At 44.1% G+C, this 14,462-nt stretch overlaps 1 protein-coding gene and 1 pseudogene across 1 annotated transcript in view; one reads left to right on the forward strand and one right to left on the reverse strand.

The window, feature by feature from the left end:
- Positions 1–14,462, reverse strand: part of LRP11 (LDL receptor related protein 11) — a 45,651-nt gene that overhangs the window by 10,345 nt on the left and 20,844 nt on the right. Inside the window, exons 3-5 of the mRNA XM_034990998.1 lie at positions 12,685–12,826; positions 8,570–8,695; positions 7,428–7,634 (exon numbers count right to left, since the gene is read on the reverse strand). Coding sequence (XP_034846889.1) covers positions 7,428–7,634; positions 8,570–8,695; positions 12,685–12,826 — 475 coding nt within the window. The remainder of the gene's footprint in view (positions 1–7,427; positions 7,635–8,569; positions 8,696–12,684; positions 12,827–14,462) is intronic.
- Positions 4,796–6,335, forward strand: LOC118001059 (annotated as a pseudogene).

Consider the following 14,462-nt stretch of genomic DNA (forward strand, 5'->3'; position numbering starts at 1 on the left):
TTAGTAACATGCTTAGGAGAAATTCCTAATGGTGAGATAACTGAATCAAGGCACGTGCAGATTTAAGAACCTGCCCTCTAGAAGATTGTACTAAGTTTTTTAAAAAAAATTATTTATTTTAGAGAGAGCACTCGCAGAGGGGAGGGGTGGAGGGAGAGAGAGTCTTAAGCAGATTCCCCACTGAGCGGGGAGCCTGACACAGGGCCTGATCTCAGGGCCCTGAGATCACAACCGGAGCAGAAACCAAAACCAAGAGTCGGTTGCTTCCCCAAAGGCGCCATCCCGGCGCCCAAGATTGTACTAATTTTAATCCCACCCAGAGTGCATGAGTCTTGTTTCTCTGTGCTCTGTACATTAATTATTATAGTTTTTCGCTTTGCTAATGTGACAGATGAAAAACTGCATTTCATCACTTTCTGTACTACATGATCAGTATTAATCCTAGTATCTCTTTAACAAATCTTCAATGAGTTGAGATTCTTTTTTTTTTTTTTTTAAGATTTTATTTATTTATTTGACAGAGAGAGACACAACAAGAGAGGGAACACAAGCAGGGGGAGTGGGAGAGGGAGAAGCAGGCTTCCCATGGAGCAGGGAGCCCGATGCGGGGCTCGATCCCAGGACCCCGGGATCATGACCTGAGCCGAAGGCAGACGCTTAACGATTGAGCCACCCAGGCGCCTAAGTTAAGTTTCTTTTATCCTCACAACATGTCTGTGGGGGAAGGAAGTGGCAGAAAATTTAACTTGTCCATACGTATTGTACTAGCTGATGATCTTTGAAAAACCCAGGCACAGGTTGCCAACAGTGGAGCATTTCAAAATCTATTTATGTTATGCTGGGTAGAGCCTAACTTACCTCACATGAAATTGGAGGCTGGGGACGCTAGTGTGGTGGTCTTAGGGATGGGGAGGGAGGTGATAGTTGCTGTCTCAACAAACTGCATGTTGTGAGGGCCCTTTCAAACATTTTCAAAGTTCTGTCCTTCTCTTCCCACTTTCTTCATCCTGGACTTTCAAATATTGTGTTTTCTTTCTTCACCCATCCCCCACCTACCTCCCCTCTAGCACCCATCAGTTTGTTCTCTGTACTTATGAATCTGTTTTTTTGTGTGTGTTTGTTTTTTTAAAAGTTTTTGTTTTTGATGGATTGTAATAACACAAGAATATACTCCTGAGAAAAATAAAAGTTTTGTATACCTAATGTGTTCCTAATTTTGTTAAAAGTGAGTAAATGTCCAAAAAACTACTAGAACTGATAAATGAATTCAGTAAAGTTGTGGGATACAAAATTAATATACAGAAATCCGGTGCATTTCTATACATTAATAATGAAATAGCAGAAAGAGAAATTAAGAAAAAAATCCCATTTACAACTGCACCAAAAAGAATAAAATATCTAGGAGTAAACTTAATCCAGGAGGTGAAAGACTTGAACTCCGGAAACTATAAAACACTGATGAAAGAAACTGAAACTGACACAAACAAATGGAAAGACACTCCATGCTCATGGACTGGAAGACCAAATATTGTGGAAATGTCTACACTACCTAAAATAATCCACAGATTTAATGCAATCCCTATCAAACTACCAATAGCATTTTTCACAAAACTAGAACAAATAATCCTAAAATTTATAGGGAACCACAAAAAAATCCCAATGTTGTAGGATCGCCAAAGCAATCCTGAGAAAGAAGAACAAAACTGGAGGCATCACAATCCCAGATTTCAAGGTATATTACAAGGCTGTAGCAATCAAAACAGTATGGTACTGGCACAAAAATAGACACATAAATCAATGGAACAGGATAGAAAATAAAAAAATAAACCCACAACTATATGGTCAAAGGAAGCAAGAATATACAATGGGGAAAAGACAGTCTCTTCAATAAATGGTGTTGGAAAAACTGGACAGCCACATGCAAAAGAATGGAACTGGGGACGCCTGGGTGGCTCAGTCGGTTGGGTGTCTGCCTTCGGCTCAGGTCATGATCCCAGGGTCCTGGGATCGAGTCCCGCATCGGGCTCCTTGTTCCACGGGGAGCCTGCTTCTCCCTCTGCCTCTGCCTCTCTCTCTCTATCTCTCATGAATAAATAAATAAAATCTTTAAAAAAAAAAAAAAAGAATGGAACTGGACCACTTTCTTACACCCTACACAAAAATAAACTCAAAATGGATTAAGGACCTAAATGTGAGACCTAAAACCATAAAATTCTTAGATGAAAACATAGGCAGTAATTTCTTAACATCAGCTGTAGAAACATTTTTCTAGTTATGTCTCCTTAGGCAAGGGAAACAAAAACAAAATTAAAGTATTGGGACTACATCAAAGTAAAAAGCTTTTGCACAGCAAATGAAACCATCAATAAAATGACAAGGCAACCTACTGAATGGGAGAAGATATTTGCAAATGATATATCCAGTAATGGGTTAACATCCAAAATATATAAATGATTTAATAAACCTAACACCAAAAATCCCCACAAAAAAACCCCAAAAAACAAATAATCTGATTAAAAATGGGCAAAACATCTAAATAGACATTTTTCCAAAGAAGATATATAAACAGCCAACAAACACATGAAAAGATGCTCAAGACCACTAATCATCAGGGAGATGTAAATCAAAACCACAATGAGCTATCACCTCACACCTGTCAGATGGCTAAACACAAAAAAACAAGTAATACAAGTGTTGACGAGGACGTGGGAAAAAAAGAATCTTTGTATATTGTTGGTGGGAATGTGAACTGGTAAAACCATTGTGGAAAACAACACAAGAGATTCCTCAAAAAATTTAAAATAGGGGCGCTGGGTGGCTCAGTTGGTTAAGCGACTGCCTTCGGCTCAGGTCATGATCCTGGAGTCCCTGGATCGAGTCCCGCATCGGGCTCCCTGCTCGGCGGGGAGCCTGCTTCTCCCTCTGACCCTCCCCGCTCTCATGTGCTCTCTCTCATTCTCTCTCTCAAATAAATAAATAAAATCTTAAAAAAAAAAAAGAAATGTAATATCTCTAAGGGTATGTGAATTAAAAAAAAAAAAATTTAAAATAGAATTACCATATGATCCAGTAATTCCATTACTGGGGTATTTACCCAAAGAAAACAAAACACCAATTCAAAAAGATACATGAGCCCCTTTGTTTATAGCAGCATTATTTACAATAGCCAAGACATGGAAGCAACCCAAGGGCCCCTCCATAGATGAATGGATAAAGAAGAGGTGGTATATATACACAATGGAATATTACTCAGCCACAAAAAAGAGTGAAACCTTGCCATTTGCAACAATGTGGATGGACCTAAAGGGTATTAGGCTAGGTGAAATAAGTCAGACAGAGAAAGACGAACACCACACGATTTCACTCACTGAAATTAAGAAACAAAACAAAGAAAAAAACGAAACAAAAACAAAAAAACAGATTCTTAAATACAGAGAACAAACTGATGGTTACCGGGGAGGTGGGTCGGGGAGGGGTGAAATAGGTGATGGGGATTAAGAGCACACTTATCAGGAGGAGCACTGAGTAATGTATAGAATTGTTGAACCACTCTATTGTGCACCTGAAACTACAACACTGGATATTAATTATACCAAAAAAAAGTGAATAAATGCGTGTACGTATGCATATAAATTAAAGTGAACAGAAAAAATGCAACAAAATATTAATGGTGAATTTTGCTAGATGGTCTTAATTTTTTTCTTTATATTTTTCTGTACTTTTCAAATTTTCTACAGTAAATATGTATTACTTTAATCATTAGGAAAAACAATATATATATTATGAATAATAACTGGACTTTTATTTTTTATTTTTTAAAGGTTTTATTTATTTATTTGACAGAGAGAGACACAGCGAGAGAGGGAACACAAGCAGGGGGAGTGGGAGAGGGAGAAGCAGGCTCCCCGCGGAGCAGGAAGCCCGATGCGGGGCTCGATCCCAGGACTCCGGGGTCATGACCTGAGCTGAAGGCAGACGCTTAACGACTGAGCCACCCAGGCGCCCCATAACTGGACTTTTAATCTCTCTGCATCTGTGAAACTCCATTCTTTACATCTTTATAGCCAAAGTCAGAGGCTTATTATCAAAAAGGACAAAGCAGAGACTGCAGATATATTTCAAATTGAGTGCTGGCTCCCATCAAGTGGTGGTGCAGCCTGGAGTATTGTTTTCAAAGAAATTCTGCGGCTGAGTCCTCGCCGCCCGGGAGACAGCACTGGGATCAGTCTCTGGCCGGGATGAGGGCACAAGCATCAGGCTATGGATCATTCCGGAAGCTCTCCCCGCGTTACACAGGGGCTTCAAGGCCATCTGGTTGAAATCCCTTCCTAACTGCTGAGGGAACAGGTCCAGAGTATGAAGCAGCTTGCTCAATGCTCTAAAGGCAGAGCCAAGCCCGGACCTAAATTAGGGAGACGTGGGCTTTGGTCTGCACTCTGCCTTCAGCTGATCCACTCACCGTCACGTGAGCCTCTCTACCGCAGAGTCGCAGCGAGAGTCCATCTGTCCTGGCCTCCGAGAACTCCGGCCTGCCCGCCAGCCCCTCATCCCTTCAGCCTTCCTGCCCAGAACCCTGGTGTCCCCTGACTCTGGCCTCAGGGAGCCAGACCTTCTCTTCGGAGAAAACGGACTAAAACAGTGGATGGACTGACTGACTTGCCCAGCAGATGGCAGTACGAACAAGGAAGAGACCCAACGCAGGGCTCTGAAAGCACCTAAACCTGAGCCCATCGCGGAATATTTTGTGCGTGTATCTGTAGAGAGGCACTTAAAATCTAAACAGTAGTGCGCGGACATGGCCTCAAACGACAACACCCAACAGGCAACCCAAAGCTGTGGGGCCTACCGCACCCAGCCTGGGCAGGGCTATTCCCAGCAGAGCGTCAGCCCTACGGACAGCAGAGTTACAGTGGTTACGGCCAGTCAGCAGACACTTCAGGCTACGGCCAGACCCAGAACACAGGCTATGGCGCTCAGTCAGGTCCCCAGGGATATGGCTCAACCGGTGACTATGGCGGTAGCCAGAGTTCTCAGTCATCTTACAGGCAACAAACAGTCCTCTTACCCTGGCTATGGCCAGCAGCCAGCTCCTAGCAGCACCTCGGGAAGTTATGGTAGCGCTTCTCAGAGCAGCAGCCACGGGCAGCCCCAGAGTGGGGCTGTGGCCAGCAGCCTGGCCATCGTGATGGACGGCAGCAAAGCTCCCATAACCCCCCTCAAGGCTATGGCCAGCAGGACCGTGGGGGCTGCGGCCGGGGCGGTGGCGGTGGTTACGACCACAGCAGCGGTGGCCATGAACCCAGAGGTTGTGGAGGTCGCCGTGGAGGCAGAGGCGGCATGGGCGGAAGTGACTGTGGTGGCTTTAATAAATTTGGTGGCCCTCGGGACTAGGGATCGCGTCCTGACTCTGAACAGGATAATCCAGACAACACCGCCATCTTCGTGCAAGGCTTGGGCGAAAATGTTACAGTTGAGTCTGTGGCTGATTACTTCAAGCAGACTGGTATTATTAAGACAAATAAGAAAACAGGACAGCCCATGACTAGTCTGTCCACAGACAGGGACACGGGCAAGCTGAAGGGAGAGGCAGCAGTGTCGTTTGATGACCCACCTTCTGCTAAAGCAGCTATTGACTGGTTTGATGGTAAAGAATTCTCTGGGAACCCCATCAAGGTCTCATTTGCTACTCGGCGAGCAGACTTCAACCGGGGCGGGGGCAATGGTCGTGGAGGCCGAGGGCGAGGAGGACCCGTGGGCCGTGGAGGCTATGGAGGTGGTGGCCGTGGTGGCGGTGGCCGGGGAGGATTCCCCAGTGGAGGGGGTGGTGGCGGCGGCCAGCAGCGAGCTGGTGACTGAAGTGTCCTAATCCTATATGTGAGAACATGAACTTCTCTTGGAGGAATGAATGCAACCAATGTGAGGCCCCTAAACCAGATGGCCCAGGAAGGGGGACCAGGAGGCTCTCATATGGGGGGTAACTATGGAGATGATCGTCATGGTGGCAGAGGAGGCTATGATTGGGGCGGCTACCGAGGCCGAGGCGGGGACCGTGGGGGCTTCCGAGGGGGCTGGGGTGGTGGGGACAGAGGTGGCTTTGGCCCTGGAAAGATGGACTCCAGGGGTGAGCACAGATAGGATCGCAGGGAGAGGCCGTATTAGCTTGGCTCCTAAGGTTCTGCAACAGCTTTTCTTCTTGTACCCAGTGTTACCCTCATTATTTTGTAACCTTTCAACTCCTGATCACCCACGGGTTTTTTGTGTCGGACTATGTAATTGTAACCATACCTCTGGTTCCCATTAAAAACCATCGTTTTAAGTAAAAAAAAAAAAAAAAACAAAAAACTAAACAGTAGATAAACAAAAGATTGGAAAGAAATATACCAAAATAGTAAAAGTTGTTTTCAGTAAGGGGTGGTGTTTTAAGTCATTTTCCTTTTTTATTATTTGCATCTCTGCAATGAACAAAAAATTTTCATCAAGAAGTTATTAAAATAGTGAGAGATTATTTCCGTATAATGTAGGCAGAGTTGGAGTACCGAAAAGACATTTACAAAAGTGTACAGAAATGTGAGATTCTATATTTCTGTCTATGTCATCAACAAATACAAATGTGCAAAAATAAATTTAAGATGATAGAATGCTAATGCTTCAGCAGTGTGAATATATTTAAAAATCTTATTAGCCTTATTAGAAAGAACAAAAAATTACAGAACTAGTTAAATTGGGGACAAAACACTGAATTACTGACACATGCAGTCATTTCCATATGATATATTTTCTTCACATTCACTTGCTTAGTGTGAAGAGGATTTACATGAATACAAAGTGGTTATGCTGCTTCATCTCAAAATTAACACTTAAAACCTAAAATTTAACACTTAGGGCATTTGTTTCCTTAATACAGGTGTTGAAATTGCCTAGTTCTAACTTACTTACTAATAAATGTACTGGTATCTCTGGAGTATGTATGAATGTATTTAGGAGGTGTTCTTTACTATAAATGATCAGTGCAAATAGATTTTTTTTTCCTTTTTGGCCAAATTCTTCATTTTAACTCTCTTCTTTCTTGTATTTCCTTAACACTCTTCAAATAAAACCTGAGTTTTGGGGCACCTGGGTGGCTCAGTCGTTAAGCATCTGCCTTCGGCTCGGGTCATGATCCCAGAGTCCTGGGATCGAGCCCCACATCGGGCTCCCTGCTCAGGCGGAAGCCTACTTCTCCCTCTCCCACTCCCCCTGCTTGTGTTCCCTATCTCACTGTATCTCTTTCTGTCAAATAAATAAATAAAAATCTTTAAAAAAAGGACACAAAGTTAAAAAAACAAAACAAAACAAACAAACAAAAAAACAAATATAACCTGAATTTTGAAGCCAAGCATCACTATAGAACATGAGGCTATTTCTGGAGCACCTGCTCAGCTCCTTACCTGGCATCACAGGATCAGTTTGACTCTCTGGTCCCCAAAACATGGAATGATTCCTCTTCTCCGTATTTGATAACGCTGGTGGCTGGTTTTGGACAGTGACTTTCTGGAACTTCTCCAAGAAGGAGCTTCCTGATGCATCTTTGCTTGGTCCTGTGATTCTAGGCTGGGCAGTCGCTGTGTGGGTCACCATCTTCTGGTCAAGGCTCACTGGAATACGGAAGAGCTACTGTTAGTTGTTGGGTTTCTTTTCTGAACTGTAATTAAAACCACTAAATTTGGTGGGGCGCCTGGGTGGCTCAGTCGGTTAAGCTGCTGGCAGACTCTTGGTTTCAGCTCAGGTCATGATCTCAAGGTCATGGGGTCAGCCCCATGTTGGGCTCTGAGCTCAGTGGGGAGTCTGCTTACCTCCCTCGCCCTCTGCCCCTCCCCCCTTCCTCTCTCTCTCAAATAAATAAATAAATCTTTAAAAAAACCCCCCAAATTTGCAGTAGATTTAAAGTCATGGATATTTGGGAATAATAACCATCTAAGACATGTCAGAGCCCCATAAAAAACTTCTCTCTTTTCAAATGGGTAACCTGTTTTCTCTTCTTCCAATAATTGACTTCCTAAATGTCACACATAAATTGACAAAAACAAAGCTTAAACCTAAGGTTGTGAGATGCTACATCTTTCTTCAAACCAGAAGCTTCACTTTACACTTTCTGAAGCTTTTCTTCTTTCTTGTGATGCCCTTCTATGTATCTGATGACATTATAAGACGGGTTTATAGTCCTGAGTTATGCACATCCCAGTACATCATAAATTTTCAAAATACATTGATTAAAATAAAATCTTAACTCACTTTAGTGTCTTTAAAAGCCATATTCTACACAGCTTTTTTAGGATGGGGAAGAATCTTTTGGAAAACTGAAAGCAGTTTTTGAAAAATGTAAGCAATATAAAAAGTTGGACATTTATAACTCAGATTAAGACTCCTAGTGAATGCTCACCTAATGTAAGGCATAGCTTATTCACATGAAGTTATTCACATGAAGTTATAGCTGAAGTAGAAAAAGAGCAATCCTGAGTTTGCATTTTGTTATGAGGATACAGACATCTCTTCTCCCGCCTTGCCTGAAAAGGCCATGCAGCGGACTCACAATTTTGGCAGAAAGCCTCATCAGACCCATCAGGACACTGCTCCACTCCATCACAAGCCAGGGTGATGTCAATGCAACAGCCATCATCGCAGAAGAAGTGGTAGCGCGAGCAAACCTTCGAGCATCCTGTTTACAAACAGTCTCAGGTCACGGGAGCGTGGGAAAGTCAACATTTCACTGCATTCTGAGTCACAAAGACTAAATGTACCATGAAATGCTTTGGGGTATAGTGATGCATATAATGGGGAAACACCCAGTAGTGTGAGCTGGAGCAACATGTTTCAAGAAAGTGAAGGGTGTCTCCTTGACCTCCTGGCTTAATTGTGAGGCATCACCACGGGTTCGTGTCTCAGGGCCATTCTCCAGGCCAACACTGCCTAAGAGGTGGGAGCAGGGAAGCAGCAGTTCTGGTCTTCTCCAGCCAGTCTGGGTTTGCTCCCTCAGGGGTCTCCCTCTGCATTCCTTTGTTCAGCCCATCAGCTCTGTGGGCCGCCTAACGCTCTTACCTGGCCATGTTCTATCAGAGACATCATTTTATACATGCTATGTCTCGCATTCTTGTTTCCTAAGTAATAATTTTTACAGACATTAACTTTCTACTATTGAACCCTATTTGTTGACTACCATACATCGTTGGTGTTATAAAGAATAAACAAAATCTTTAGTTACCAACTGGTACGAATTTATTTTCTTCAAATAATGAAATGGTCTCCCTTTTGGAGCTGTTAGGGGTTTTTAATCTACAGTGTAATTCAGAGGAGCTACTTGTATTTTCTTGAAAGGCATTCCCCCACTCCAGATTAAGCCAACTTTACCAGACTTAGCTATACAACAACTGGGTGACTTTGACCCTGGTTAATGGAGGGTAATGGTTATCAGGCTAGAAGTAGCTCTTAAGGAACTCCATAATTTTCCAGGGACAGAAGAAACTAACAATTCCCTCAGGACATGGGAGAGCAGTAGACAATGATATTCTACTGAAACAAATGGTTGAGCATAGTATACAAGCCCAAGTGAAATCTTGGATACATACTCCATTGGGAAGCAGTTAAATTAGGTCCTGGGAAAGGAGTCCCTCTGGGTACAAGGCAGTTTGAAAATACCTTGATCCAGGAAGAAGAAGAGAAGAAATGGTGGTAGAGCTCCTGAGAAAGAAGAGGAAGCAAAGAGCTTCAGTGATGACTGAGAATTTGGGCCCAGAAAGGGGAATCTGCTTCTGTTCCAGGAAAGGAGCTTAGAGGAAAAGTGAAGGGGAACTGAGGTTACCCTGAATACCAAGCAGGATAGAGCTACTGCTCACATTTTTAAGTTCATGACATAAAAATCCTAAATATCTCAAGGTTTTACTTATTCACTGGTAGTTTTGGAGACAGATTGGTATCTGTAACTTACCCATTTATTTCTAGATTAGTGGTCTCTAATTCTTTTTGACCATGCATCTGATCAATACATATATTATTGTATACTATACATGTAGTGTAGTAAACACATTTCTCCGTCTATAATTAATATGCATGTACTACTATACTAACATATTAAACATGTTATAAAATATACTAAAAATGTAAGGAGATTAAAAATTACTAAAAATATAAGTTCAGGTGTCTTCTTTTCCATCCAAAAAGTGTCTATCTCTGGGGGATCCTCTTTGGAGTCCACTAATCTAGATCATATTAGAAGTTTTTGTTGGCTTGGCATTTGAAGAGATTATTTTCCCCCAAGCTTGAAAACACGCAGCCTCTACACTGAAAGTCAACCACATTGTTCTCACATAACCAGGGGTACATGCTTGTCTGCTTCCTCCAGAAGATGCACCCTTGGTTACCCTTACAGCCGGGTTATTAACTGCAAGACCACTACATACATAACAGAGGGGAGAGAAACACCTCTCTATCCCCATTTCTGGTTTTCAATGTCTCTATGTGGTGTTTGATTACTTTCATTCATAGTATGTTATTCCAGTCTAGCCAGAGAGTGATTCCAGATAGCAGTTAATAACACAGCCATTCTTTTTTATTTTCTATATGAAGTTACATACATAAGACCTATATCCAAGTGGCCTTTCAGTAATCAAAAGTGATTCACGTAACTTTCTGTCACTTCGAATACATTTTATTATCATCTCGGAGAAAGGCCAGAAACGTACAACTGGTCATTTACCTTTGGAACCCTGGAAAATTGGCCTGAGTAAATAAGCCAGACTGGTGCAGCGTTAGTCATCGGCTTGGACCTGCACTTACATCCCTTCCTCCCCCCAGGCACCTTGGTTGTACAGAAACAATCCCTTTCCAACTTCGGTAGGGATAGCGGGGTATTCCTGCCTTCTTCCCATGAGCTCTTTCCTCCAAGGATCAGCACGTGACTCGCTCCCTGCCCAGGTGAGCCCTGGATCCCAGGAGGACAGCCGTCTGGGCTCAGCGGTCCTGCACAGGGAGTGAGTGGCTGGAGCCGAGCCTGTGTTTCCAATGGCCCTGGTGCATGTCCAGCACGCCAAGGTACCCCCAAATGTTTTCTTTTTTCAAAGTTTTTTTTAAGTAATCTCTCCGCCCAGTGCGGGGCTGAAACCCACAACCCCGAGATCAAGAGTCACACACTCTTCCAACTGAGCCAGCCAAGCGCCCCTCAAAACTGTTCTGAGTAACTGTCTGGCTGTCCCTCGGAGCTGCACGAAGTCAGCAGCCCTGCGGGCATCTGGGCCGGCTCGGATTCCTGGCCTGGACACTCCTCGTGCTTGCTGTCAGGGCTTCAGAGGGCAGCGGTGGGCAGGACCTCGGTGCCAGCCAGTCCCCGGGCAGTCACCCTCCTTCCTCACAGGACACTGGAACCTTGGCTGGACGGGGAGTCAGCCAGCCAGATCCTGAATGCTGCTTGTGTTCTCTGTCCCTGTGGAAGGCAAATTATCAAGGTTGCCAAGTTCTCAGGATTCTAAAACCTCGCTTTGTTTCCCATATGCACACTGACCTATGTCGGATGGAAGACAAGACTGGCGACATACAGTCATTTTCCAATCTTTTTACCCTTATTCTTCCAGCTGCTGGCTTAATTACCATCTAATTACTGAGTCGTCAGGGATGGCACAGACATGCTGTGGGTTAACTAGCCACTGTGAAGGCTCACTACGTGGGGCCGGGGCCGGGTCTGTGCAGCATACCACCGTCCGCCCGGTGCCTAGCACAGCTCCTGGGAAAGAGCCCCGAGTTCCTGCAGACACAGAGGAGCTGCAGGCCGAAGGGCAAGGCCCTCAGATACACACTTATCTCTGCACTTCTCCAGAAGTGAGTTGTGGGGGGTTTCCCTCTGCAATACCTCTATATTTTTAGTGCTCTCAAGTTCAATATGTGTATTTCTTAAACTGGATGAGCTAATCTTAGAAACGTAGATGCTTGGGCAAGTAAGAAACATAGATAAATGAGAAGGGCGAGTTTATATTGTGCAACAGATTACGAGAACAATCACAGATATGTAAAGCTATAAGTGTATCTGTGTAATGTGTCCATGAAAAATTTTAAATAGTCCTTTTAAACTGACACATGCACAATTTAAAAGGACTATTAAATTTTGTTTTAAATACGCTTCTTAGCTGCACTCTCTGAACATACATATCAAATAGGCCGCCTTTCTTTAAACAAGATCCTCTCCTAGAAAAACCACATGATTGTCTTTTGTGAAAATCAGTCAGGAAAGATGAAGAATCTCTAGGGTCGTGTGGCTCACACAGTCTATTCTCATCCCCTGGAGCCTCCTCCACCCCAATCCAGCAGTGCCACGAAGCCCAAAATGTAATGGAGCCTATTTTTGTTGTCATATTTTTAGAAAAGACTCTTATTTAACAACAACCAAAAATAGAATGGAAGAGGGGTGCCGGGGTGTCTCAGTTGGTTAAGCGACCGACCGACTCTTGATCTCAGCTCAGGTCCTGATCTCAGTGTGTGAGTTCAAGCCTGTGTTGAGCTCCATGCTGGGTGTGGAGTCTACTTAAAAAAAAGAAAAAAAGAAAGAATGGAAGAGCCCATGGAATGCAGTCGGAATATAAAATGCCAGTGTAATACCATTCTTCTGTGACTAGCTGGTATCTGCCGGCCACTGTGAATGCAAGGGAAGGACTTTCCCCTCACCTCCCATGGAGAAGGCCACAGGGAGCACGGTCACCGAGACGTTGTCGGAGCTTCTCTGCCCGGCGGTGTCCGTCACAGTGAGCTGAAAGGTGTATGTTCCCTCTTGTAAGTGGGACAGCTTCAGGGTTCCTGACTGAGGTACCTGACACCCAAACAGGAAACAGCACATTTAGTTAAGAGAGCTGAGGCATGGGGTCCAGCATCATCCATTATCCTTGGAGGAGTCCCATGACTCGCCTCTCCACTCCCGGTCCAAGGATGTGAAATACTAAATCATACACTATTTTGGCAGTTTGCCCCACTTGGAATTCATGATCCTCAGTTTTATCTGGGCTGACACTATCCTTGACTCACAATCCTTCTCTTGTCCTTAGCAACCACTGTTCCCAACCTGTAACGCCTCCAAGCTCCACACTCAGTACCTGGTGTCTTCCTTCTCAGCAGATGACCTCATCTGCTTTGAGAACAAAATTAGGACTATAATTATGGCCATGAGTATGGCTCCTGCACTCACCCCATGCTGGGAATGCCCCTGTTCTGTACCTGTCAGCACCTCCTTTCCCCCAGCCGTAAGATGAGCTGTCCCTCCTGCACCCCAGGCCAATCCTCCATCCAGGCCCTGACCTCTTCCCCCTCTCAAATGGCTCTGCTATCACTATGCTCAAGTTACTCTTGACCTAAAAACAAACAAAACAACAGCAAGTAAAACACCCTACACTCCAAGATCTTCTCCAGCCATAAATCGTATCTCCCTTCCATTTCAACTTACCTTTTCAAAACCCTGTTCATGTGGCACGTGCTGCTTCCATTCGCTCATTTCCCATTTATTCTTCATCCCACCCATCTGCTTTCTTTCCTCACCATCCTCTTGAAACTGCTGGTAAAACTCACAGATCTAGCAAAGGTCACGGGGTTGTCAAGATCAGCGCTACTCGCTAGCCTCACCTTCCACCAGCTCCCCCTCCACTGGCCCTCTTACTGTATTTTATAATGTGGCCACTCCTGGGTTCTGGAACTCCCAACTTCCCGGGCTTCTGTTTCTGTGTTTGAGTTTCCCCAACTATTCCTTGCTGATCACCCTCATGGACTTCACTTCTGCTCACTTCCTAAACCCAGGGCCCCATCTTGATCCTCTACTCTTCTCATGCCATTTTTCTTTTTTAAATCTTTTTTTTTTTTAATTTTATTTATTTTTGTGAGAGAGAGAGAAAGAGAGCACGAGCTGGGGGGAGGGCAGAGGGAGAAGCAGACTCCCTGCTGAGCAGGGAACCCGATGTGGGACTCGATCCTGGGACCCAGGGATCATGACCTGAGCTGAAGGCAGACACTTCACCGACTGAGCCACCCAGGTGCCCATCTCATGCCACTTTTCAAGGAGCCTCCTGCTCATGGCAAGAGCAATAGCTTCTGAGGCTCAGTTCTACACTGTGATTTTGGGAGTCATTTTTGGATGCTCAATCCAACTACTATATTTTTCAGCCCTCCAAAGATACTATAATGGTTTAATATCCTATTTTTCTAGGAAAAATCCCTTTTTGCTTAAGCGAACTAGTCTGGATATCGGCTACAAATGAATTCTGACCATTACACGGTTTATTACAGGGATGCATTAACGGACTTGAAAGTACAGAGAGTTGTTGCCCTGTTAGAAGTATCAGCTGCTGGTTTGTATTCATGAAATCCTAGAATTGAGATTCCTGCACATGACCCTGGCTTTGAGGCTTTGTCAGGACTACGTACACATGCAAGCAGAATGCTTTACAATCACTCAGAGGCAA

The sequence above is a fragment of the Mirounga leonina genome, unplaced genomic scaffold (genome assembly GCF_011800145.1).
Source record: "Mirounga leonina isolate KUSES-001 unplaced genomic scaffold, KU_Mleo_1.0 Mir_53, whole genome shotgun sequence".
Lineage (NCBI taxonomy): Eukaryota > Metazoa > Chordata > Mammalia > Carnivora > Phocidae > Mirounga > Mirounga leonina.